This window comes from Mobula birostris, chromosome 28, assembly GCF_030028105.1.
Source record: "Mobula birostris isolate sMobBir1 chromosome 28, sMobBir1.hap1, whole genome shotgun sequence".
NCBI classification, from domain to species: Eukaryota; Metazoa; Chordata; class Chondrichthyes; order Myliobatiformes; family Myliobatidae; genus Mobula; species Mobula birostris.
In genome coordinates, this window is record NC_092397.1 from 4,076,110 (window position 1) to 4,103,252 (window position 27,143).

At 51.9% G+C, this 27,143-nt stretch overlaps 1 protein-coding gene and 1 non-coding gene across 2 annotated transcripts; both read left to right on the forward strand.

Annotated features, from left to right (window-relative positions):
• Nucleotides 1-95, forward strand: trnai-uau (transfer RNA isoleucine (anticodon UAU)). The gene is made up of 2 exons: nucleotides 1-38; nucleotides 60-95. It is a non-coding gene; the product is annotated as a tRNA-Ile (tRNA).
• A 91-nt stretch (nucleotides 96-186) lies between these two features.
• LOC140189298 (turripeptide OL11-like) lies at nucleotides 187-19,049 on the forward strand. Its single transcript, XM_072245996.1, has 4 exons — nucleotides 187-235; nucleotides 11,838-11,878; nucleotides 13,009-13,112; nucleotides 18,848-19,049. The coding sequence occupies exons 1-4, from the start codon at nucleotides 193-195 to the stop codon at nucleotides 18,891-18,893; spliced, it is 234 nt and encodes a 77-aa protein (XP_072102097.1). The 5' UTR covers nucleotides 187-192; the 3' UTR covers nucleotides 18,894-19,049.
• The last annotated feature ends 8,094 nt before the right edge of the window (nucleotides 19,050-27,143 follow it).

Consider the following 27,143-nt stretch of genomic DNA (forward strand, 5'->3'; position numbering starts at 1 on the left):
GCTCCAGTGGCGCAATCGGTTAGCGCGCGGTACTTATACAGCAGTGCGGGCAGCGAGCGATGCCGAGGTTGTGAGTTCGAGCCTCACCTGGAGCACTGATTTTACATCAGAAATAAAGTCTGTCCGGACCCGAAAAGGGTGGAACAGATGGGGCACTCAGTCTGGTATCGGGAGGGAGAGGAGATTTCGCGGATGCTGGAAATCCGGAGCAACACACACAGGAGGAACTCAGCAGGTCAGGCAGCATCAATGTATGTACAAGGATGGGGAGAGTTGTGTTCCGTGTGGCAGATCGGTGCGACTAGGCAGATTAATAATTTGGCACAGACTGGATGAGGGCCCTGTTTCTGTGCAGTAGATATTGTATAACTGATATTTCAGTCGCCACTCAGGGCCCGGCGCTGAGTGAGACATCCTTTCGTGCCCCCCAGGCGCACGGTATCGGCCGGTCTTAGCTCTCCCCGTGCGGCCAGACAAACCGCGCCATCTCCGTGTCGGCCGTCAGTGGTGGAGGGTCCCGAGGGAAGACAGCTCCGCAGAGAGAAAGACCCGACGTTTAGCGTCTGTCGGAACTCGGGGTGGGGGGGGGGGTGCGGGGAGTTACGAGTAGAGGATATTTAGTGGTGAAGGCTCCGGGGCAGCCCCCTCACTGTTGGTCCCCACCAGACACGCAGCTCTCACCTGTGGCTGCAAGTAGCCGTTTGCATGAGACAGCGGCCATACCCCGGTACTCCGCTTCGACAGGCGGGCTGAACCGGGTGAGGGTCGCCAGCGGACCTCGTACCCCAGGGTGACAGGGACGTGCCCGTCCCAGCTGGTGAAGTCGGCTCTATGCGGACTGGGCGGGTGAGACCCAACGGCCAGGGAGCCGGTTCTGTAACGCCCCGTGTGGAGAGCGAAGGGCGCGACGAGGCACGGAAAAGGTCACGGTCACCCACTGCAATCAGGGAAGACCCCGGTTTGTGACGCTTGTTCGTCCCACTGGACCCGGACTTCCGAGGTCGGGAGAGTGGAGCCGTCCAGTGCCGGCTTACCAACTCTCCCGCACAGGCCTCCTGTCACCGCCGGACACCTCGGACAGCCACAGTGTTGTAAAGGAGGTTGGGAGGGGGAGCAAGCAGATCTGTAGAGTTGAAACCAGAAGACCACAGCGCAGGAACAGGCCGTTCGGCCCTTATGTCGATGCCTTCTCCTCCTCGTCGCTCCTACTGGGGCGCGGCCGCCAACAGCAGCTCACCAGGTCCCTCCGTCCCGGGCCACCCTTCCAAATTGTCCCCAGGTGTGCCCCATCCTCTCCCAGAGACGAGGTCTTCGGAGCTTCTGCCGGCGTTTCTGTACCTCTGGGTTTTTTGCGGGATGGGGTGGCTAGCCCCACGCCGGACCCTCCTCCTCCCGCAGCCGGGCTTGGGACCGCCCTCGGCGGAGTTGTGCGCCATATTAAGCTAATCCCTCCTGCCTGCACACAGTTCATATTCCATCGTGAGACCGCAAGACACAAGAGCAGAATTAGGCCATTTGGCCCATCGAGTCTGTTACCCCATTTCATCATGGCTGATCCATTTTCCCTCTCAGCCCCGATCTCCTGCCTTCTCCCCGTATCCCTTCATGCCCCAACCAGTCAAGAATCTACCAACCTCTGACTTAAGTATACATTACGATGTTTCCTCCTCAGCCGTACATACCACCGATTCACCACTCGCTGCGTAAAGCAGTTCCTTCTCATCTCCTTTCTAAATGGCCGTCCCTCTATTCTGAGGCTGTGTCCTCTGGTCCCAATCCTTCTCACCACAGGAAACGTCCTCTGCACATCCACTCTTTCTCGGCCTTTCGCCAGTCGATAGGTTTCAATTAGGTCACGCATCATGCATCGAACGCTCTTCATATGACATAATGCCGAAATCATTTCCAAGAACCTCCTTCGAACCTTCTCCAATTTCAGCGCATCCTTTCCAAGATAAGGGGCTCGCAGTACTCCAAGTGAGGCCTCACCAGGGCCTTGTAAAGCCTCGGCACTACATCCTTCCTGTATCTGTTAAACACCCCGATCGTCTCTGCCTCCATCCCCACCCCTGGCAGCTCGTTCCACACACCCACCGCTCCCTGTGGTTTTGCAAGAAACACGCCCCAGATTCAAAGTCTGGTTGATAGCCACCGACGTACGTCCTGGAATGTGTTGCCTTGTGGCAGCAGAGCGCTGTGATGCACACACACACAAAGGTCCATTGTCTAACCTCTTGCCCAAAAAATAATTCGGTGAGGCATCATTAAGCCTAATAGAATAACTTTCCAGAGGAGAAGATGGCGGCGCGACGCAGCTTGCGGCGGCCACTCCGGTGAATGATGTCTGTTATTTGTCAAGTAGGGTGCCGTGCACAATCCTGATTTGATGGAGGCGGACGTGAGAACACAGAGGAACATCTGGTGAAACTTCTGAAATGCCTGCTTCGCTGCTGCTGCTACTGTGTGATCCGAAATCTCCAGAGAGGAAGGACCCGAGTCCTCGGCTTTGCTTGTTGCTCGGTGGCCGGGGCAGAGTCGAAGCGCTCGGCAGAGACGGTGCTCGGTGCTCGGTGTCGGAGGCTCGAAGTTTTCGGACGGACTCAGAGTGGGCTGCGGTCGGGTGCTTCCAAAGGTGCTGCATCGGCCAGTTTGCGGTGCTTGGAGGTTCATGGCAGGGAGAGTTTCTCCCTTCTACCGTCTGCGTGAGATGATGGGGCTATCGGGACTTTGAGACTTCTTTTAACGTGCCCATGGTCTGCTCTTTATCAAATTATGGTATTGCTTTGCACTGTTGTAACTATATGTTATAATTATGTGGTTTTGCCAGTTTTAGTCTTGGTTTGTCTTGTATTTCTGTGATATCATTCAGGAGGAAGATTGTATCATTTTTAATGCATGTACGCATTTCTAAATGACAATAAACGGGGACTGAGTGTCCTCATAATCTAATCTAATAGAATAACTTTCAAATCTACCTTTTACAAGATTTTACACGATAAGTGGATTTTTCCCAGGACAGAAATGGCTAATACAAGGGAACATAATTATAAGGTGATTGGAGGACAATATGGCGGGGGGGGGGGGGAATTCTTTACACAGAGAATGGTGGATGCATGGAATATCCTGTCAGGGGTGGTGGTGGAGGCAGATGCATCAGGGGCATTTAAGAAACTCTTAGATAGGCACGTGGATGATAGAACACTGGAGGGTTATATTGGAGAGAAGGGTTAGATTGATTTTAGAGTAGATTAAAGGGTTTAGATTTAGATTTAGATTATGAGGACCCGCAGTCCTCGTTTATTGTCATTTAGAAATGCATGCATTAAAAAATGATACAATGTTCCTCCAGAATGATATCACACAAAAAAAAGCACCCAGGAGAAACCAAAGACTAACACTGACAAGACAACATAATTATAACATATAGTTACAGCAGTACAAAGCAATACCATAATTTGATAAAGAGCAGACCTGGGCACAGTAAAAATAAAGTCTCAAAGTTCCGATCTACTCGCTGTAGTCCCGATAGCAGGCGGCAAAAGGGAGAAACTCTCCCTGCCATAAACTCCAGGCGCCGACAACCTGCCGATGCATTGGCAGCACCCGACCACAGTCAACTCTGAGTCCATCCGTCCGAAAACTTCGAGCCTCCGACCAGCCCTCCGACACCGCGCACCGGGCACCATCTCTGCCGAGCGCTTCGACCCCTCCCCGGCCGCCTAGCAACAAGCAAAGCCGAGGACTCGGGGCCTTCCCCTCCGGAGATTCTGGATCGCACAGTAGCAGCGGCAGCGAAGCAGACATTTTAGAGGTCTCACCAGATGTTCCTCGGTGTTCTTACGTCCGTCTCCATCAAATCAAGATTGTGCACGGCGCCCTACCTGACAGATAAGAGATATCATTTCACCAGAGTGGCCGCTGTGCGCTGCGTCGCGCCGCCATCTTCCCCTTGGCACAACATCAGAGGCGGAAGGGCCTGTGTTGTGCTGTACTGTCCTATGTTCTATGTTACAAAACAATAAGCTGGATAAATTGTGTGAAAGAGGAACAGCGGGGAGGTAGTGGTCACGGGTTGAACGTCCGTCCAGAAATCTGACGCGGAGGGGAAAACGCTGCTCCTAAAGTATTGAGTGTGCCGTTTTCAGGCTCCTGCACCTCCTCCCTGATGGTAGTTACGAGAAGAGGGCACGTCCTGGGTGGTAGTGGTCCTTTGTGTTGGACCCCCCCACCCTTCTTGGGGCCCCACCTTTTGAAGATGTCCTCGGTGGCGGGGAGGGTTGAGCCCGTGGTGGTGCCGGCTGAGTTGAACAGCCCTTTGCAGCCTCTGGTGACCCTGCGTCCTGGCGCCTCGGCTCCAGACGGCGGTGCGACCGATCAAAGCGCCCCCCTTCGCACGCCTGTGGATGTTTGCCCTGGATCTCCCCAAAGCTTGCGCCCTTCAGCGAGGCGAGATTCAGAGTTCCAAGTACGATTATTGTCAGAGAATGTGTACATTATACAGCTCTGAGATTCGCCTCCTGACGGGCCGCCTCGAAACAAAGAAACCCAGTAGAACCCATTTTTAAAAAGACCGTCAAACACCCAGTGCGCAGAGAGATTTTTTAAAAAATCGCGCAAGCAATAAAGAGTCGGCAAATAGCATTCGGAACGGAAGTTTTGCAGAAGACACGAAGCCAGGCCTCACTGCAGACGGAGCAGGGAACAGCCTCAGTTCAGCGCAGAGCTGAGTAAATTTGCAGGTGGTGAATTTGTGGAATTTGTTACCACGGGCAGCTGTGGAGCCCGGGTCACAGGCAGAGGTTGATGTGTTCGTGATTGGACACGGCACCCAAGGTTACGGGGAGTGGGGCTGAGGAGGGGAATAAAGGACCATCCATGATTGAATGGCGGAGCAGACTCGATGGGCCAAATGGCCTAATTCTGATCCACTGTCTTGTGGTCTTATCGTGTAATCGCTGTGGAGCAGCGAGCGGAACTGGCCCGTCCCTCGCCTCCGATGCTGACACCCCTGACCCTTTTCAATCTGGTCCGGCGTTTAAATCGTTCAAACATCGGGCCGGTTCTCGCTCTCGGACATCTCTGTGGGGCCTGAACCCCATCACCACTATTCGACTTGTACCTGACCTTCCCAGTTCGGCCTGGCACTTAAATCGATCAGACAAGGGGACTTCCCTCGTTCCCGCCTCCGCCTCTTTTTGTTCTTCTCCGTCTTGTTTTACGGCTGTTGGCACCCAGCTTAATGGTGCATTACCGCCACCTACTGCTCCGGAGTGTGCAATAGACTTACATTCTAAATCCCTTCACCCAATCTCACACACACACACACACACACACACACCCTAACCTACACTTTATCCCCCCATCTTTGGCCATCCTAGTACCCTATTCGTAGAAAGCATTCTTCTGGGATGCATCACAACCTGGTATGGATGTTGTCCTGTCCAAGACCGGAAGAAGCTGCAGAAGATTGTGAACACAGCGCAGTGCATCACACAAACCAATCTTCCGTCCGTGGACTCACTTTACACCGCACGCTGTCGGAGCAGTGCTGCCAGGATAATCAAGGACACGACCCATCCAGCCAACACACTTTTCGTCCCTCTTCTCTCCGGGAGAAGGCTCAGGAGCTTGAAGACTCATACGGCCAGATTTGGGAACAGCTTCATTCCAACTGTGATAAGACTGCTGAACGGATCCTGACCCGGACCTGGGCCGTACCCTCCAAATATCCGGACCTGCTTCTCTGTTTTTTTGCACTACCTTACTTCCCATTTTTCTATTTTCTAGTTATGATTTATAATTTAAATTTTTAATATTTACTAATTTTAACTATTTTTAATATCTTTAATATTTAATATTTGTAAACCAGGGAGTGTGAAGCGCAGAATCAAATATCGCCGTGATGATTGTACGTTCGAGTACCAATTGTCTGGCGACAATAAAGTATTAAGTATAAAGTATTCCTGCTTATCCGTCATATCATATAAAATATCCCTGTACCCCTTAAGAAAGCTAAAAATACCCTGACCTGTGCTCTCTCACCCATGCCCAGCAACCCTTTTAATGTGAATTCCTGCACCCCCAGTTTCATCTCTCTCTGTATCCCGTACTTCCTGCAACTCGTTCGACTGAATGTTCGCCTCCGCCTCCGCCATGCCTCTCCGTTGTTGGCGGTGAGCATTATTAATAAAGTGTTAATTGTTATTAATTAACTCCTTTTCTTCGCTTTGTATTTTGCTGCCGGTTTGTAGACGCTAGGCATCACCAGCGCCATCTTAGACCGGAATGGACCTTGGCTGAGAAACGTTAACTGCACCCCGCCCCCCCCCCCCAAGGTCAGTAGGGGTTGAGGAATGCGATCAGGAAGATAAGAGTGTCCCTCGCTCTTGGCCGTTAACGCTGAGGTCACAAACAGCGTTCAACAATGGGGCCGAAGGTTCCATGAACAATGCGGTCCCCCATCCGCTCAGACCCGTCGCCCTCACAATGGAGGCACTCAGGCTGCTCCTCGCCATCTCCCTCGTCGTTTCCTTCCTCCTGGGCAAGTACATGGAACGTTTGTTAGTTATGCGGCTACTGAGCCTTTCTGCCTCACGTCGGGTCCAGCAGCAATTCAAAACCTTCCCCAGCGTTCTTCATCGGGCGTATTTGAAGCGGAGGTTGCTAGGTTCTTGATCAGTCAGGGTGTCAAAGGCTACGGGGAGAAGGCAGGAGAATGGGGTTGAGAGGGACAATAAATCAGCCTTGGTGGACCTCTTCACGGGTCCACGGGCCGTTCAGAAATCTCCCCGAAATGTTGAGGGTGGAGCACATTCCACGGGTTGAAAGGCCCAATTCTGCTCTTGTGGTCTTACGGGCAAGTGAGGGTTGGCTTTCACTCACCGGTGGCCAGGAGCAGGTGACCGCCAGCAGGTCAGGACAGAATTTGTTTTCCGTCTCCGACCGCGCTTCCAGACGGACCGCACTCCTGCGGCCTAGGGTCACATCTAGGGATCTAGAGCAAGCGACGGCAGGCGGAGGTCCCTCCCGGTCACTCTCTCTTCTCCCCCACCCCACCCCACGGCTTGGGACGGCGACTGCCCCGCCCATGGCCGCAAGAAACCGCAGAGCTGACTGCCCCCAGCACTTTGCGGACACCGTCCATGGTGGAGCGGACTCCATGAGCCGAATGGCCAAATACTGCTCCCCTATCTTCAGATGGTGTGTCTGCAGTGAAGTGGATTCAGAACTGCCTTGCGCACAGAGGACAGAGGGGAGTGGTTGAGGGGACTTATTCGTGCTGGACGTCGGTAATTAGTGGGGTTCAGCAGGGATCTGTGCTGGGAGCTCTGCTGTTTGTGATGCGTATAAAATGTAGATGGGCGGGTTGGTAAGTTTCTGGATGATACCAAGACTGGTGGAGCTGTGGATAGTGTGGAAGACTGGCAAAGAATACAGCACGATATAGATCAGTTGCAGATATGGGCAGAGAAATGGCAGATGGAGTTCAACCCAGATAAATGTGAGGGGTTGCACCTCGGTAGGGCAAATGCAAGGAGACAGTATATTGTTAAGGGCAACACTCTGAACAGTGTTGCCGAGCAGAGAGATCTTGGGGTCCAAGTTCATAGCTCCTTGAAAGTGGCTGCACAGGTAGGTAGGGGGGTGAAGAAGACTTGCTTTTATTAGTTGAGGCGTTGAGTTCAAAAGTCAGGAGGTTGTGTTGCAACTTTATAAAACTCTGGTTAGGCCATCCTCTGGAGTATTGCATACAGGTCTGGTCGTTCCACTATCGGAAGGATGTTGGGGCTTTGGAGAGGGTGCAGAAGAGATTCAGCAGGATGCTGCCTGGTTTAGAGAGCGTGAGCTACCAAGAGAGGCTGGACAAACTTGGGGTGTTTCCTCAGGAGCGTTGGAGGCTGAGGGGAGATCTGGTAGAGGTTTACAAGATTATGAGAGGCACAGATGGGCTAACAATCTGAAGGTCGTGGGTTTGAGTCTCGGCCAAGGCAGCGTGTTGTGTCCTTGAGCAAGGCACTTGACCACACACTGCTCCGGTCCGCCCAGCTGAAAATGGGTACCGGCAAATGCTGGGAGTTAACCTCGCGATAGACTGGGATCCTATCCGGGAGGGTGGGGGTGAGTCTCGTACTCTCAGTCGCTTCACACCATGGAAACCAGCATAAGCACCGGCCTGATGGGCCACGAGGCTCGGGACAGACTTTAACTTTAACAGATAGACATGGAGTATCTGTATCCCCAGGGTTGAAATGTCTAATACAGGGCATGCATTAAAGGTGGGAGGGTGTAGGTTCAAAGGGGATGTGAGGGGTAAGATTTTTACTCAGAGAGTGGTGGATGCCTGATATGGTGGTGGAGGCAAATATATTAGAGGCTTTTAAATGACGTTTGATAGGCACATGGATGTGAGGAAGACGGAGGGATATAGACATGGTGTAGGGAGGACGGATTAATGTTTGGGTGTCTTTGACTTGGTTTTTAGCCTGTACAGCACAACACTGTGGACCGAACGGCCTCTTCCTGTGCTGTACTTTTCTATGTTCCCTGTTCACTTTTACTTATTCATTTATTGAGACACAGCGCAGAATAGAACTTGCAGCACTTCGAGCCGCGCCGCGCAGCAATCCCATGACCCCTCTGGTCCTAGACTCCCCCACTACAGGAAACATCCTCTCCACATCCACTTCATCTGTGTCCTCTGGTCCCAGACTCCCCCACTATAGGAAACATCCTCTCCACATCCACTCTATCTGTGTCCTCTGGTCCTAGACTCCCCCACTACAGGAAACATCCTCTCCACATCCACTCTATCTGTGTCCTCTGGTCCTAGACTCCCCCACTACAGGAAACATCCTCTCCACATCCACTCTATCTGTGTCCTCTGGTCCTAGACTCCCCCACTACAGGAAACATCCTCTCCACATCCACTTCATCTGTGTCCTCTGGTCCTAGACTCCCTCACTATAGGAAACATCCTCTCCACATCCAGTCTATCTGTGTCCTCTGGTCCTAGACTCCCCCACTACGGGAAACATCATCTCTATATCCACTCTATCTGTGTCCTCTAGTCCTAGACTCCCCCACTATAGGAAACATCCTCTCCACATCCACTCTATCTGTGTCCTCTGGTCCTAGACTCCCCCAGTATAGGAAACATCCTCTCCACACCCACTCTATCTGTGTCCCCTGGTTCTAGACTCCCCCAATATAGGAAATATCCTCTCCACATCCACTCTATCTGTGTCCTCTGGTCCTAGACTCCCCCACCATAGGAGACATCCTCTCCACATCCAGTGTATCTGTGTCCCCTGGTTCTAGGCTCCCCCACTATAGGAAACATCCTCTCCACATCCACTCTGTCTGTGTCCCCTGGTCCTAGACTCTCCCAGTATGGGAAACATCCTCTCCACATCCACTCTATCTGTGTCCTCTGGCCTTAGACTCCCCCACCATAGGAAACATCCTCTCCACACCCACTCTATCTGTGTCCTCTGGTCCTAGACTCCCCCACTACAGGAAACATCCTCTCCACATCCACTTCATCTGTGTCCTCTGGTCCTAAACTCCCTCACTATAGGAAACATCCTCTCCACATCCACTCTGTCTGTGTCCCCTGGTCCTAGACTCCCCCACTATAGGAAACATCCTCTCTATATCCACTCTATCTGTGTCCTCTGGTCCTAGACTCCTCCACTATAGGAAACATCCTCTCCACATCTACTCTATCTGTGTCCTCTGGTTCTAGACTCCCCCACTATAGGAAACATCCTCTCCACACCCACTCTATCTGTGTCCCCTGGTTCTAGACTCCCCCGCTATAGGAAACATCCTCTCCACATCCACTCTATCTGTGTCCTCTGGTCCTAGACTCCCCCACTGTAGGAAACATCCTCTCCACATCCACTCTATCTGTGACCCCTGGTTCTAGACTCCCCCGCTATAGGAAACATCCTCTCCACATCCACTCTATCTGTGTCCTCTGGTCCTAGACTCCCCCACTGTAGGAAACATCCTCTCCACATCCACTCTATCTGTGACCTCTGGTCCTAGACTCCCCCACTACAGTAAACACCCTCTCTATATCCATTCTATCTGTCTCCTCTGGTCCTAGACTCCCCCACTATAGGAAACATCCTCTCCACATCCAGTCTATCTGTGTCTTCTGGTCCTAGGCTCCCCCACTATAGGAAACATCCTCTCCACATCCAGTCTATCTGTGTCCTCTGGTCCTAGACTCCCCCACTATAGGAAACATCCTCTCCACATCCACTCTATCTGTGTGCTCTGGTTCTAGACTCCCCCACTATAGGAAACATCCTCTCCACATCCAGTCTATCTGTGTCCTCTGGTCCTAGACTCCCCCACTATAGGAAACATCCTCTCTATATCCAGTCTATCTGTGTCCTCTGGTCCTAGACTCCCCCACTATAGGAAACATCCTCTCCACATCCAGTCTACCTGTGTCCCCTGGTTCTAGGTTCCCCCACTATAGGAAACATCCTCTCCACATCCACTCTATCTGTGTCCTCTGGTCCTAGACTCCCCCACTATAGGAAACATCCTCTCCACACCCACTCTGTCTGTGTCCCCTGGTCCTAGACTCTCCCAGTATGGGAAACATCCTCTCCACGTCCACTCTGTCTGTGTCCTCTAGTTCTAGACTCCCCCACTATGGGAAATATCCTCTCCACATCCACTCTATCTGTGTCCTCTGGTCCTAGACTCCCCCACTATAGGAAACATCCTCTCCCCACCCACTCTATCTGTGTCCTCTGGTCCTAGACTCTCCCCACTATAGGAAACATCCTCTCCACATCCAGTCTATCTGTGTCCTCTGGTCCTAGACTCCCCCACTATAGGAAACATCCTCTCTATATCCAGTCTATCTGTGTCCTCTGGTCCTAGACTCCCCCACTATTGGAAACATCCTCTCCACATCCAGTCTATCTGTGTCCTCTGGTCCTAGACTCCCCCACTATAGGAAACATCCTCTCCACATCCACTCTATCTGTGTGCTCTGGTTCTAGACTCCCCCACGATAGGAAACATCCTCTCCACACCCTCTCTATCTGTGTCCCCTGGTTCTAGGCTCCCCCACTATAGGAAACATCCTCTCCACATCCACTCTATCTGTGTCCTCTGGTCCTAGACTCCCCCACTATAGGAAACATCCTCTCCACATCCACTCTGTCTGTGTCCCCTGGTCCTAGACTCTCCCAGTATGGGAAACATCCTCTCCACATCCACTCTGTCTGTGTCCTCTAGTTCTAGACTCCCCCACTATCGGAAATATCCTCTCCAAATCCACTCTATCTGTGTCCTCTGGTCCTAGACTCCCCCACTATAGGAAACATCCTCTCCCCACCCACTCTATCTGTGTCCTCTGGTCCTAGACTCTCCCCAGTATAGGAAACATCCTCTCCACATTTACTCTATCTGTGTCCTCTGGCCTTAGACTTCCCCACCATAGGAAACATCCTCTCCACTTCCACTCTATCTGTGTCCTCTGGTCCTAGACTCCCCGACTATAGGAAACATCCTCTCCACATCCACTCTATCCAGGCCTTTCAATTTTCAACAGGTTCCAAAGAGAGACCCCTGCCCCGTTCTTCTAAACTCCGGCGAGTACAGTCCCAGAGCCATGAAGGACTCCTCACACGTTAAACCCTTTCAATCGTCTGGATGCTCTCCATTGCCAGCCCATCTTTCCAGATTTATGGGTCCCAAAATTGCTCTCCGCCCTCCAACCATGCTCAATGGGACGTGCTCCCCGAGGAATACCATCCGCCCCGGACACCTCCGTAACAATCCCACTCTCATGTGCCTCTCTCTTTCAGAATCCTCGGGGTCAGCCAGCATCCACAACTTCTCCTGGCCAGTAAGTATCCCGGGTTAAATATTCCCACAGGACTGGTGGGCTTGGGGATGGTGATTCCCAGGAAACGTGGGACTGGGGTTAGAGATTCCCGGGAGAGGTGGGAAGGGGACTGAGTGTCCCAGGACTGGTTTTTGACATTCCTCGGAGAGGCGAGACTAGGGTTATAGGGTTACTGGTGTTTGATAATTCCAGGAAAGGTGGGATGGGCTAGAGATTCCCGGGAAAGAGTTGACATGGGGAAGAGAGATTCCCAGGAGAGGAGGGACTGAGGAAGAGATTCTTGAGAAAGAAATGGGACTGGGTTAGACACTCTCTGTAGAGCTGACAAGGTTCCCGGGAGAGCTGGGGCTGGTGTTTCATATTCCCAGGAGAGGTGAGACGGGTAGAGATTCCCACAGTAAGAGATGAGATTGGGGTTGGAGATTCCCGGGAAAGAGATGGGACAGAGGGATAAAAATTCCAGCAGAGGTGACACTGGGGAGGAAGTTTCCCAGGAGAGGAGGGACTGGAGAAGAGATTCCTGAGAAAGAATTGGGACTGGTGTTAGAGATTCCAGGGAGAGTTGGGACTGGTGTTTGATAATTCCAGGAGAAGTGAGACTAGGGCTAGAGATTCCCGGGATTGAGGTGGGATGGGAGACAGGTTCCCAGGAAAGAGGTGCGACTGGGGATAGAGATACTGGGAGAGGAGGGACTGGGAGTAGAGATTTCTGGGAAAGAGGTGGGACTGGGGTTAGAGGGTCCTGGGAGAGGTGACACTGGGGTCAAGATTCCCGGGAGGGGTGGGACTGCTGTTTCATATTCCCAGGAGAGGTGCGACTAGGGTTAGAGATTCCCAGGATAGTTGGGACAGGGATTAGAGATTTCCAGAGAGAGAGAGAGAGTAGGACATGGAGACAGAGATTCCCGGGAGATGGGACAGGGGTTTGAGATTTCCGAGAGAGGACGGACTGCCTGGGATTCTGGGTGGTGGGGGGGCGGTGGCACTGGGGATTGAGATTCCTGGAGAGGTGAGAATGGGTCTGGGAGACCGAATGCCGGTTTCCAGGCGGAGAAGTGGGACACGGTTGGCAGTAAAACGCTGCGTAGCTGACCCTGTCTACGTCCCCCCCCCCCACCCCCCACATTCAGGCAGACTGTGACCACACCACGATCTGCATTCAGGAGATCCGGCCGGTCTGCGGCACCGACGGCCAGACGTACAAGAACCAGTGTGACCTGTGCAAGGAAAAAATGTGAGCCAACTTCTTCCCGGCCGCCCCCCCCCCCCGGCTCCCGATTCACCGCCACCCCCCCCTGCCCCCGCCACCCACAGCGACGTTCCCAGCGCGCTGGGTCTCTAATAACCCTTCACAGCCAGGACTCCGGCTCCACTGGGTAGGAAGATTTCCCGAACCATTCCCAGTGCTGATCGATACCTCAGTCCGCTCCGTATTGATTCTTTTGGTGAGGTTTCGCGGGAGGACGATCGAAGTTTGGCTGAGGGCGTGGGTGGTGTCGAAGACGACCTTGCGGGGGTACAGGTCAGCTGCAGCCAGGGACAGAGAAGCGGCGGCTGGAGTTTAACCTGACCGACTGTGTGGCTGGGAGATTCAAAGGGCAGTGGGGGGGGAGGGGGCGGTGGCAATTGCAGCCCCAGTGAACTGGGTTCAAGTCCCACTCTTGTCCGTAAGGAGTTTGTTCGCACTCCCTACGGCTGCGTGAGTTTCCTCCGGGTCCTCCGGTTTCCTCCCACAGTCCAAAGGCTTCCGCGTCAAAAGATCAACGGTCCCATTTAGAACATAGAACATAGAATAGTACAGCACAGTACAGGCCCTTCGGCCCACAATGTTGAGCCGACCCTCAAACCTTGCCTCCCATATAAGCCCCCACCTTAAATTCCTCCATATACCTGTCTAGTAGTCTCTTAAATTTCACTAGTGTATCCACCTCCACCACTGTCTCAGGCAGTGCATTCCACAGACCAACCACTCTCTGAGTAAAAAGCCTTCCTCTAATATCCCCCTTGAACTTCCCACCCCGTATCTTAAAGCCATGTTCTCTTGTATTGAGCAGTGGTGTCCTAGGGAAGAGGCGCTGTCTATCCACTCTATCTATTCCTCTTATTATCTTGTACACCTCTATCATGTCTCCTCTCATCCTTCTCTCCAAAGACTAAAGCCCTAGCTCCCTTAATCTCTGATCATAATGCATACTCTCTAAACCAGGCAACATCCTGGTAAATCTCCTCTGTACCCTTTCCAATGCTTCCACATCCTTCCTATAGTGAGGTGACCAGAACTGGACACAGTACTCCAAGTGTGGCCTAACCAGAGTTTTATAGAGCTGTATGATTACATCACGACTCTTAAACTCTATCCCTCGACTTATGAAAGCTAACACCCCATAAGCTTTCTTAACTACCCTATCCACCTGTGAGGCAACTTTCAGGGATCTATGGACATGTACCCCGAGATCCCTCTGCTCCTCCACACTACCAAGTATCCTGCCATTTACTTTGTACTCTGCCTTGGAGTTTGTCCTTCCAAAGTGTACCACCGCACACTTCTCCGGGTTGAACTCCATCTGCCACTTCTCAGCCCACTTCTGCATCCTATCAATGTCTCTCTGCAATCTTTCACAATCCTCTACACTATCTACAACACCACCAACCTTTGTGTCGTCTGCAAACTTGCCAACTCACCCTTCTACCCCCACATCCAGGTCGTTAATAAAAATCACGAAAAGTAGAGGTCCCAGAACAGATCCTTGTGGGACACCACTAATCACAATCCTCCAATCTGAATGTACTCCCTCCACCACCACCCTCTGCCTTCTGCAGGCAAGCCAATTCTGAATCCACCTGGCCAAACTTCCCTGGATCCCATGCCTTCTAAGTTTCTGAATAAGCCTACCGTGTGGAACCTTGTCAAATGCCTTACTAAAATCCATATAGATCAGATCCACTGCACTACCCTCATCTATATGCCTGATCACCTCCTCAAAGAACTCTATCAGGCTTGTTAGACACGATCTGCCCTTCAAAAAACCATACTGACTGTCCCTGATCAGACCATGATTCTCTAAATGCCTATAGATCCTATCTCTAAGAATCTTTTCCAACAGCTTTCCCACCACAGACGTAAGGCTCACTGGTCTATAATTACAGGGACTATCCCTACTACCTTTTTTGAACAAGGGAACAACATTCGCCTCCCTCCAATCCTCTGGTACCATTCCTGTGGACAACGAGGACATAAAGATCCTAGCCAGAGGCTCAGCAATCTCTTCTCTCGCCTCGTGGAGCAGCCTGGGGAATATTCCGTCAGGCCCCAGGGACTTATCTGTCCTAATGTATTTTAACAACTCCAACACCTCCTCTCCCTTAATATTAACATGCTCCAGAACATCAACCACACTCATATTGTCCTCACCATCATCAAGTTCCCTCTCATTGGTGAATACCGAAGAGAAGTATTCATTGAGGACCTCGCTCACTTCCACAGCCTCCAGGCACATCTTCCCACCTTTATCTCTAATCGGTCCTATCTTCACTCCTGTCATCCTTTTTTTCTTCACATAATTGAAGAATGCCTTGGGGTTTTCCTTTACCCTACTCGCCAAGGCCTTCTCATGCCCCCTTCTTGCTCTTCTCAGCCCCTTCTTAAGCTCCTTTCTTTCTTCCCTATATTCCTCAATAGACCCATCTGATCCTTGCTTCCTAAACCTCGTGTATGCTGCCTTCTTCCACCTGACTAGATTTTCCACCTCACTTGTCACCCATGTTTCCTTCACCCTACCATTCTTTATCTTCTTCACCGGGACAAATTTATCCCTTACATCCTGCAAGAGATCTCTAAACATCGACCACATGTCCATAGTACATTTCCCTGCAAAAACATCATCCCAATTCACACCCGCAAGATCTATCCTTATAGCCTCATAATTTGCCTTTCCCCAATTAAAAATTTTCCTGTCCTCTCTGATTCTATCCTTTTCCATGATAATGCTAAAGGCCAGGGAGCAGTGGTCACTGTCCCCCAGATGCTCACCCACTGAGAGATCTGTGACCTGACCCGGTTCATTACCTAGTACTAGATCTAGTATGGCATTCCCCCGGTCGGCCTGTCCACATACTGTGGCAGGAATCCATCCTGGACACACTTAACAAATTCTACCCCACCTAAACCCTTGGAACTAATCAGGTGCCAATCAATATTAGGGAATTTAAAGTCATTTAGTATCAGAGAATTTATACAGTATACAACCTGAAATTCTTACTCTTCACAGACACCCACGAAACGGAAGAAACGCCCCAAAGAATAGTCATAGTCCTACTTTATAGAACCCGAGGGAAACTGGTTTTCGTTACGGTTGCACCATAAATAATTAAATAGTAATAAAACCATAAATAATTAAATAGTAATATGTAAGTTATGCCAGGAAATAAGTCCAGGACCAGCCTATTGGCTCAGGGCTCAATGATTGACAGAAAAACATTAGAACCCCAAAGACCACCCCCCTCCCCACTCCCACCCACAAGCAAAACATTAACCCTTATTTCAAGTCAAGCCACTTTTTATTGTCATTTCGACCATAACTGCTGGTACAGTACCCAGTAAAAACGAGACATTTTTCAGGACTATGAAACAATACAAAAACTACACTGAACTACGTAAAAACAACACAGAAACTACACTAGACTACAGACCAACCCAGGACTGCATAAAATGCACAGAACAGTGCAGGCATTACAATAAATAATAAGCAAGACAATCGGCACAGTAGACGGCAGTAGGTTGGTGTCAGTCCAGGCTCTGGGTGTTGAGGAGTCTGATGGCTTGGGGGGAGAAATTGTGACACAGTCTGGTCGTGAGAGCCGGCCAGCAAGAAGCGTCAGCACCCAGCCTCCATCGAGCAGGAAATAGCAAAGCCTCGAGGAGAGACCACGATTGTCCAACAGAAAAGCTAATCGCTCATCCAACCAACTCGACGTGCCCCACTCTCCCTCTCCCCCTCTCTCTCCCTCGTGGAGGTGTCACACAGCGAGAGGGGAGACCAGCAAAAGCCGAACAACTTGCTGGTTTGCGGGTGTTAAAGTCTGCCGCCTCACTTTCTCCGACCCGAGAGTCGGCAGCAAATTCCCCCGCCGACGAGAACGAAGCCCTTGCCGGCTGCTCCGCTCTTCCCGACGTTCCCTTCTCTCTCGCAGAATCGGCTTGCCCGATAGGGCCGCGCAGCCTCGGGACCCCGAAGGCGCGCTCCTCTCCTTGGGGCACGGAGAAACGGCCGGTCGGTTGGCCCCGGGGGCGGGAACCATCACCGTAAAGTTTGGGTGCAGCTGCAGGTCAGGGGCCCTGGCGAAACCCCGTTCACCTTGACAAGGGATAGAGGAGACAGAGACATTGGAGGCAGAAACTAAGCCGCTCTCCGGCGCCTTCTCAGGTTAATTTTCACGTGGGCGCCATTGGGTGGCTCAGGATTTGGGGACCAGAAGAGCTTCTTGCTACACCGCATTCCCTAGGGAACTAAATCAATATTTTGCAGTGAAGAGAACTGGGGGCTGAGCGGGTCTGATTCAGGGGCTGAGGTTTAGCGTGCGTCAGCCATGATGCGTGGGGCAGACTTGAGGGGCCGAGTGGCCCTCTTGCCTTGTTTGTTTTCCTCTGCACGGATGTGAGATCCTCTGTCGGTGGTTGTGACGGCGAGCCCCTACCGATCGAAAAGAGCCAGGCCTGAATCTTTCCCATCAATTAACCAGCCCCGCGCCAGCGGCAGAGCAAGGGGCAGAGGCGAGGTGGGCGGCCAGCGCCTCTTTTCCCCGGGTGGCAGTGGATAATATGAGGGGGCATGATCTGAAGGTGACTGGAGGGAAGTATGGGGGGAGGGGATGTCAGAGATAGGTTTTTTACACAGAGAGTGGTGGGTGTGTGGACCACACTGCCAAGGGGTGGTGATAGAGGCGGGTACGTTCGGGGCTCTTAGATAGGAAAACAGGTGATAGAAAAATGGAGGGCTATGTAGGAGGGGAGGGGAGGTTATCTTAGAGTAGGTTAAAAGGTCAGCACAATGTTGTGGGCCGAAGGGCCTGTACTGTGCTGTACTGTTCCTTGTCCTACATTCTAAAGCAACAAAGGGATCTTGGTCTCCACGCCTATAGATGCCTCAAAGTTGCCGCACAAGTTGACAGGGTGGTTGAGAAGGCGTCTGGGTGTGTTGGCCTTCATTAGTCGGGGGATTGAGTTCAAGAGCCGTGAGGTAATGTTACAGCTCTATAAAACCCTGGTCAGACCACACTGGGAGTATTGTGTTCACTTCTGGTCACCTCACTGTAGGAAGGATGTGGACGCTTTAGAGAGGGTGCAGAGGAGATTTACCGGGATGCTGCCTGGATTAGAGAGCGTGTATTATGAGGATAGGTTGAGCGAGCTGGGGCTTTTCTTTCTGGGGTGAAGGAGGATGAGAGGTGACTTGACAGAGGTGTACAAGATGAGAAGAGGCACAGATCGAGTGGACAGCCAGAGACTTTCTCCCAGGACGGAAACGGCCAATACGAGGGGGTGTAATTTTAAGGTGATTGGAGGGAAGTGTTGGGGGGGGGGAATGTCAGAGGTAGGTTTTTTTACACACGGAGTGGTGGGTGTGAGGATCACCCTGTCAGGGTGGCAGGAGGCAGATACATTAGGGACATTTAAGAGACTGTAGGCACGTGGATGATAGAATAATGAAGTGCTACCTGGGAGGGAAGGGTTAGATTGATCTTGGAGTAGGTTAAAGGGTCAGCAGGACATTGTGGGCCGAAGGGCCTATACTGTGCTGTAATTTTCTGTGTTCTTTGTCCCTGCCGTTCAACAAACTTCGACAAATGCACTGTAGAACGGTCTGGCTCATCAGTTCCAACGCACAGGACCCGGGGAGTGGAGAACGAGGGTCTGACAACATACAGGGTGTCAACTGGTTAAACTCTCTCGGCTGTTTTTTTCCCCCCCAGGAAATCTGGCCGGGAGATCAACATAAAAAATCACGGAAAATGTTGAAGCGCTGGGCAGCATCTCGAAATTTACGGATTCCAGGCACTAATCGAATTAACGTTGTGTTTGTCAGGGCTTAGAGATAATCATAGATTATTGTTCGGGGCCAAACTGTGCATAAATCGGAGGTTTTTTTTAAATAAAAAAAATGAATTTCTGTGGCGTCAGCGGTGTGTGCAATTATTCCCCGGCGGGCCGGGTCGGACCCGGCCTCCTTGCTCACCGCCAGTTGTAATTTTAAACCTCTGCCGCCACACCTCCCCCAGCCAGCAGGATGAGACCGTGCAGTCACCCCCAGCCCCCCCAGCCAGGCCTCGCTTGGTGGAGGGTGTGTTGCTGCGCGGCGCGGCTGGCGAGAGGAGAGGGGAATTCGTTAGTCAGCAAACCACACTCCGCAGCCGCCATGCCAGGTTAAACCTAATCCCTAAATTAAACAGGTTGCTTTACAGAATAGACCAGCGCACGCCTCCCCCCGCCCATCAGACACTATGATACTATACCCCCACCCCGCTGTGTCAGACATTCACACCGGGAAAGGGCACTGGCTGTCCAGCCTATTGAACACAGGACAGGACAGCACAGGGATAGGCCATTCAGCCCACAATGTCGTGTCAAACCAGCTAAATTAAATTCAATTAAAGGCATCCGTTAGTCTTGCGAGACCATGGATCTGCGCCTAGGAAAGACTTCACTCTCCAGGGCGCAGGCCTGGGCAAGGTTGTGTGGAAGACCGGCAGTTGCCCATGCTGCAAGTCTCCCCTCTCCACGACACCGATGTTGGTCCAAGGGAAGGACATTAGGACCCATACAGCTTGGCACCGGTGTCGTCGCAGAGCAATGTGTGGTTAAGTGCCTTGCTCAAACACACAACACGTTCTCTCGGCTGGGGCTCGAACTCACGACCTTCAGATCGCTAGTCCAATGCCTTAACCACGTGCCCACTCAAACCAGCTAAAAAAGTAAATCAAAACTATTCCCTCCTACCTACCCCATGTCCACATCCCTCACATCCATGTGCCTATCTAAATGTCTCTAAAAAGCCTCTAATGTATTTGCCTCCACCATCATACCGGGCATCCACCACTCTCTGAGTAAAAATCTTACCCCTCACATCCCCTTTGAACCTGCCCTCTCTCACCTTCAATGCATGCCCTCTGGTGTGAGACATTTCAAACCTGGGGAAACAGATATGCCCTGTCTACGCTATCTAAGACTCTCGTAATCTCATAAACCTCTGTCAGATCTCCTCTCAGCCTCCGGCGCTCCAGAGAAAACAATCAAAGTTTGCCCAGCTTCTCGTGACAGCACTTGCCTCTTATCATAAAATATTAATAATATAAGACAGAGGAGCAGAATCAGGCCATTCAGCCTATCGAGTCTGCTCCGCCATTCCATCACGGCTGATTTACTATCCCTCTCGACCCCATTCTCCTGCCTTCTCCCCGTAATCTTTGAGCCCTGACTAATCAAGAATTTATCAACCTACGTTTTAAATACACGTCCTCCACAGCCGCCTGTGGCAACGAATTCCAGAGATTCACCAACCTCTGGCTAAAGAATTTCCTCCTGTTCTAAAGGGACGTCCCTCTATTCTGAGGCTGTGCCCCCTGGTCAGCATAGGAAGCATCCTCTCCATATCTAGACTATCTCGACCTTTCAATATTATAACCTATAACAATCACAGCACAGAAACAGGCCATCTCGGCCCTTCTAGTCCGTGCCGAATGCTTACTCTCACCTAGTCCCAACAATATTCTACAATTTTCAATGAGATCCCCTCCCCCCATTCTTCTAAACTCCAGCGAGGGAGCAGTTTCAAGTTCCTGAGGTCAGTCTCTCTGAGGATCTAACCTGGACCCAACATATCGGTGCAGTTGCAAAGAAGGCAAGACAGCGGCTATATTTCATCGGGTGTTTGACGAGATTTGGTTTGTAACCAAAAACACTCGCAAATTTCTACAGATGTACTGTGGAGAGCATTCTGACTGGCTGCAACAGCGTCTGGGAGTCTTTTTGCACAGGATGGAAATAAGCTGCAGAGAGTTGTAAACTCAGTCAGCTCCATCACGGGCACCGGCCTCCGTAGTCTTCAAGGAGCGACCCCTCAGAAAGGCAATGTTTTGTATTCACTATTTCAATCATATTTGAGTGATCTTGTGTTTATTTTGGTCGATTAAGCATTCTTGTTCGTTTGAGATCATTCAGGTTACATTTGAAAATATAACGTTAAAAATATGAAAGATAAGTTCAAAGGTGACGCGCGCGCGCCCCGCCGAAAGTGTGCACGCGCTTCCCCGGACTCCCCGCGTCTTTCTCTGAATTCGATTAGTGTCTGGAAAGTCACAAAACTTAACCAGCCACGCAGGACATGCCCTGTTCTCATGGTTACCGTCAGGTGGGAGGCACACAGCTTCTTCCCCTCGGCCATCCGATTTCTGAATGGACGTTGAACCCGTGAACACTACCTCTCTACTTTTTTATTGCACGACCTATTTAATTTAATATTTACTGTACGTATTTGCTGTAATTCACAGTTTTAATTTACTAAGTAGTGCATTATATTGCATAACAACAAATTTCACCACACAGCGCCGTCATGTTAAACCTGTTTCTGAGAGCTCAGGCCCAGAGTGATGTTAACCCGTTCATGCCCGGGATCCCTCTTCATTTCCAAGGAGACGAGTCTGAGCTCGCTCAGCCTACCCTCATCAGCCGAGAAAGCGCAGTGCAGGTAAAACAGGGTCACAGCAAGGTAAATCACAATCAGGTTTAACGTCACCGGCATGTGATGTTAAAACAGAAATAGTGCAAAATTAGGAATAAGAAAGTAGTGAGGTAGTGTTCATGGGTTCGATGTCCGTTCGGAAATCTGATGGCAGAGGGGAAGAATCTGTTCCTGAACCACTGAGTGTGTGTCTTCAGGCCCCTGTACCTCCTCCCTGATGGTAGCAATGAGAAGAGGGCATGTCCTGGGTGATGGGGGGTCCTTAATGATGGACGCTGCCTTTCTGAGGCATCGCTTCTTGAAGATGTCCTGGATACTCCGGAGACTAGTGCCCATGATGGAGCTGACTGAGTTTACAACTCTCTGCGGCTTATTTCGATCCTGTGCAGTAGCCTTCCCCCCCCCCCCCCCACCAATACCAGGCTGTGATGCAGCCAGTCAGAATGCTCTCCACCGTACATCTGTAGCAGCTTTCAAGTGTTTTAGTTGACATACCAAATCTCCCCAAACCCCTAATGAAATATAGTCACTCTCCTGCCTTCTTTGTAGCTGCATCGATACGCTGGGCCCAGGATAGATCCCCAGAGAGACCGACACCCAGGCACCTGAAACTGCTCACTCTCTCCACCTCTGACCCCTCCATGAGGACTGGTATGCGTGTGTGTGTGTGTGTGTGTGTGTGTGTGTGTGTGTGTGTGTGTGTGCTCCCTCGTCTCACCCTTCCCGAAGTCCGCAATCAGCTCTTGATTGCGTGGTCATAAACACAGGAGATTCTGCAGATGCTGGAAATCCAGAGCAACACACACACACTCACACTCACACACACACTCACACACACACTCACACACACTCTCACACACTCATACACACACACACTCACATACACACTCACACAAACGCTCTCTCTCTCTCTCACACCCACACACACAGACACACACACACACAATCACAATTCTGGAGGAACTCAGCGGACCGGGCAGCATCTATTGGGGGGGGGGGAATAAACAGTCGAACAGCCGAAACATGGATTGTTTGTTCCTCTCCATCATCGCTTGCCAACCCTGAACCCCTCCCATTAATTGAGGGGTCTGTGGGCCCAGGTGGGGGCCCCTGCTCTGCACAGACACTGCCTGACCAGACTTGCGAAGCGAGGAATCCATCTTATTATCCAAGGGACCGTTCAATAGTCTTATGATAAAGAGTGGGGGTGGAATCTGTCCTTGAGCCTTCCGAACAGTGTCAGGGGGGAAATATTTCACACAAGCGTGAGGGGCTCTCCCTCCCAACAGAGAGCCGAGTGTGCCCACCGAATCGCTACGAGATGCTTCTTGCTTCCTTGAGTCTGTCAGGTTGGACCGGGCCCCGCAGCTCCGTGATCCGGGGCGCAGCTGACACCAGAGGCGGCGGGAACGTACGGCCCGTCCCGGAAGAGATGATCGAAGGCGGATCGATTGCCTCGCTGGTCCCCCGACGGGTGCGCACCTGTGCGTTTCAAATCAAATACTTTGCCGTGCGGCCGTCCTTTCGAAAGCCCCTGACTTAAGTGCAGAGTTCATAGTAAATTTCATTATCGGAGTCCGTACACGTCACCACACGCAGCCCCGAGATTGATTTTCCTGCGGGCATACCCAGCAAATCTATAGAATAGTAACTGTAAACAGGATCAATGAACGAGCTACCAGAGTGCGGAAGACAACAAACTGTGCAAATGCAAATATAAATAAATAACAATATGAGCATGAGATAAAGAGTCCTTAAAGTGAGACTATTGGTTGTGGGAACATCTCAATGGATAGGCAAGTGAGTGTGGTTATCCCCTTTTGTCCAGGAGCCTGATGGTTGAGGGGTAATAACTGTTCCTGAACCTGGTGGTGCGAGTGCTGAGGCTCCTGGACCTTCTACCTGACGGCAGCAGTGAGAAGAGAGCACGGCCTGGGTGGTGGGGGTCTCTGACGATGGATGCTGCTTTCCTGCGACAGTGTTTCATGCCGATGTGCTCAATGGTGGGGAGGTCTTTACCCGTGATGGACTGGGCCGAACCCACGACCTTTTCTAGGATATCCCATCAAGGGCGTCGGTGTTTCCGAACCAGGCTGTGATGCAGCCAGTCAATACACTCTCCACCGCACGTCTATAGAAGTTTGTCGGAGTTTTAGACGTCGCGCTGAATCTCTGCAGGCTCCTGAGGAAGTGGAGGCGCTGCCATTCCCACTCGTGCTGTGTCTGAAATACCAACACCCAGGAATTTAAATTGCCAACCTTCTCCGGATGAGGACTGGCTCACGGACCTCTGGTTTCCCGCTCCTGAAGTCTACAATCAGCTCCCTGGTCTCGCTGACAATGAGTGAGCGGTTGTTGTGGTGGAACCACTCGGCCAGATTTTCAGTCCCCCTCCTGCATCCTGATTCATCGCCACCTTTGATTCGGCCGACAGCAGCGGCGTCGTCAGCAAACTTCATCGTGGCATTGGAGCTGTGCCCAGTCAGGGGTGTAGAGTGAGTCGAGCGGGGGGCTAAGCACGCAGCCTCGTGTACGTAACCTTATTTTTGTCAGATTCAGGTTCTCTTATTGACCGCGGGCACAGTGAAACCCGTCATTCGCGTAAACATCCAGCACAACACACGGAGGGCCTGGGGGCAGCCCGCAAGAGGCGCCTGACAAGCGGGTGCCAAGCTGGCGTTCCCACAACGCTCTGCAGGACAGCACAGAACACACCAAGTGACAAAAGGAGCAGCGTTAAACCCCGTTTCTTCCTCCCGCCGCACACCCGCACGTACCTGCAGTTCCCCTCCCCAACCCCAGGGCAGGTCGCCTCCGGCCTCCAGCCTCTGGTGGGCTCGCGGATTCGGGGACATTGGGCCTTCGGCTCCCCCAGCGGACTCGCAGAGATTCTCAGCTCCCCACCGCCCTCCCCGCCGGGTCCCGACTCCCAGACTTCCTGCTGACTTGCGGGCTGCCCCAGCACATTCCTCGCCGATTTGATTTGATTTGACGCCAATGGGGGCCCGTCACTCCTTCGACGCACCGGTGACAGAGCCGACCTCCCGGGGTGACGAGAGCCTGATGTGGGTAGTGTGCTGGGCGCTGTGTGTATGGGCTACCTTATCCCAACAAACCGGGGAGTACCCTGACCCCCGCTGTGTGGATGGTCAGAAGCCCGTGGGGTCTCAGGAGCCGAATTCCTCATCACAGGATCCCCAGGAGCTAACCGGCTCCTGAGCTGCCGCATTCCTGTGGTGGGAGGAACTCGGCAGCTCAGGCAGTTCCTGCGGAGGGAAATGGACGGGCGGCATTTAGGGTCTGCACTGAAGGATGGAGATGGAGGAGCGGAAAATTGGAATAGTGACAGAGACTGGGAGGTGATGGGTGGATCAGGTGAGGGGGAGTGATGGACAGACGGAGGAGGGGAGAGTGGGAATAGTGACAGAGACTGGGAGGTGATGGGTGGATCAGGTGAGGGGGAGTGATGGACAGACGGAGGAGGGGAGAGTGGGAATAGTGACAGAGACTGGGAGGTGACGGGTGAGGGGGAGTGATGGACAGACGGAGAAGAGGGGAGGTAGTAGTGATCTGATAGGAGGGGAAGGCGGAGCGTAGAATCAAGTGAGCCAGATAAGGGAGATGGGGAGGGCAGATGGTAACAGTGGAGGAGAGGGGACCCAGGGGGAGGTGTTTGTCTGTGTGAATGTCTGAGGGTCAGATGGAGGGGATGCAGAGGCAGGGGTGTGTGTGGGTGGGGACAGAGGAAACCCAGAGCAAGGTGTGTGTGTGGGGGGGGAGGGGACCCAGTGGGGGGGGGTGTTGAAAGGCGATGGGACCCAGGGGGAGTTGTGTGTGTGTGGGTGGGGGGAGGGTAGCCAGTTCCAGGGGTGTGTGTGTGAGGGGAGAGGGGATCCAGTGGGAGGGGTGTGCGTGGGTGAGGGTCAGATGGAGGGAATGCAGGGGCAGGGGTGTGTGTGGGTTTCTGTGGTTTAATGTAACAAAGTATATTTTTATGTTTTGCAACATTCTTTTGCCAGATAAAGTAATTTCAGGACATACGTCAGTGATAGTAAGACTGTATCTAATTTGAGTTGGTAATTGGGTCAGTAGATACAATCTTCTCATTGCTATCATCGAGGGGGGAGGAGGCACAGGAGCCTGAAGACACACACTCAACGATTCAGGAACAGCTTCTTCCCCTCTGACTTCAGATTTCTGAATGGACACTGAACACTACCTCACTTTTTGCACTCATTATCATTAAGTGCTGTGTTGTATGACATCATCATTACGACACGTATGACGTGAGTGATCACGGTCTTTCCATGACCATGATTGTTCTTGGTAATGTTTTTCTACACGTGGTTTGCCATCGCCATCTTCTGGGCAGTGTCTTCACCAGACCGGTGACCCCACCCAGCCATTATCAACACTCCTCAGAGATCGTCTGCCTGGCGTCAGTGGTCGCATCACCAGGACTTGTGATCTGCGCCGGCTGCTCGAACGACCATCCACCGCCTGCCCCCATGGGTCCACTTGACCCTGATCGGGGAGGCTAAGCAGGTGCTACCCCTCGCCCAAGGGTGACCTGCAGGCTAGCAGAGGGAAGGAAAGCCTTACACCTTCTTTGGGAGAGACGTACAATCTCCAGCCCACCACCCGCCATTTTGCACAATTTATTTAATTATTTATGTGTTTTTTATTGTAACTTATAGTACTTCATGTGTTGCAATGTTCTGCTGCTGCGAAACAGCAAATTTTACGACCTGTGTCAGTGAGATTAATCCTGATCTCATAATAAACCTGATTTTGACGCCAGTTCATCAAAACAATCTGATGAACAATTTTTGACTGTCCTGTTGAAAAGGTCTCGGCCCGAAACCTTGACGGTTTATTCCTCTCCACAGACGCTGCCTGACCTGCCAAGTTTCTCCAGAGTTTTGTGTGTGTGTGTGTGTGTGTTGCTCTGGATTTCCAGCGTCTGCGGAATCCCCTTTCTGACCGCGTGAGGACAGTTAGGGATGGGGAATTGAATGGAGAGGCAAATGAAGATTAACACTTCTTCTCCGGGTGAGAGGAAGGAGGTGTGGTCTGAATCCAAAGGGGCAAGGGGCCGCCGTTCCCGGTTCAGAGAGACTCCTTCCTTCCGAGGCAGGCTCTTCCACCGAGTTCGGGTGAGACTAGAACTAGAGGTCACGGGTTAAGGGTGAAAGGTGAGATGTTCAGGGGGAACGTGGGGTGAAATTTCACTCGGAGGGCGGAAGTGGGAGGTGGAAGCTCGGTTTAAACGTTTGGATAGGTACATGGGCACCGGGACTGTGGAGGGCAGGTGGAAGGGAGTGGAGAGTTTGAATGGTTCAGCATGGACTAGATGGGCTGATGGGCCCGTTCCTGGGACTCTCCTCCCCGCAACCCTGGTGCCCGGTCACTGAGGTGATTCAAGCTCGAGGGGATCCTGGTGGGTTCAGTGTGGCAGAGGCCAGGAAGCTTATCCCCGCACTGACAACACGGACTCAGGGTCAGGTGGACGGGACACTTTAATTCCTGCT

Coding starts and splice junctions, on each gene's coding strand:
- LOC140189298 (XM_072245996.1), top strand. CDS start 193: ATGCTGGAAATCCGGAGCAACACACACAGGAGGAACTCAGCAG. Junction 236..11,837: donor ACACAGGAGGAACTCAGCAG/GTCAGGCAGCAT, acceptor TCTCTCTTTCAG/AATCCTCGGGGTCAGCCAGC. Junction 11,879..13,008: donor TCCACAACTTCTCCTGGCCA/GTAAGTATCCCG, acceptor CCCCACATTCAG/GCAGACTGTGACCACACCAC.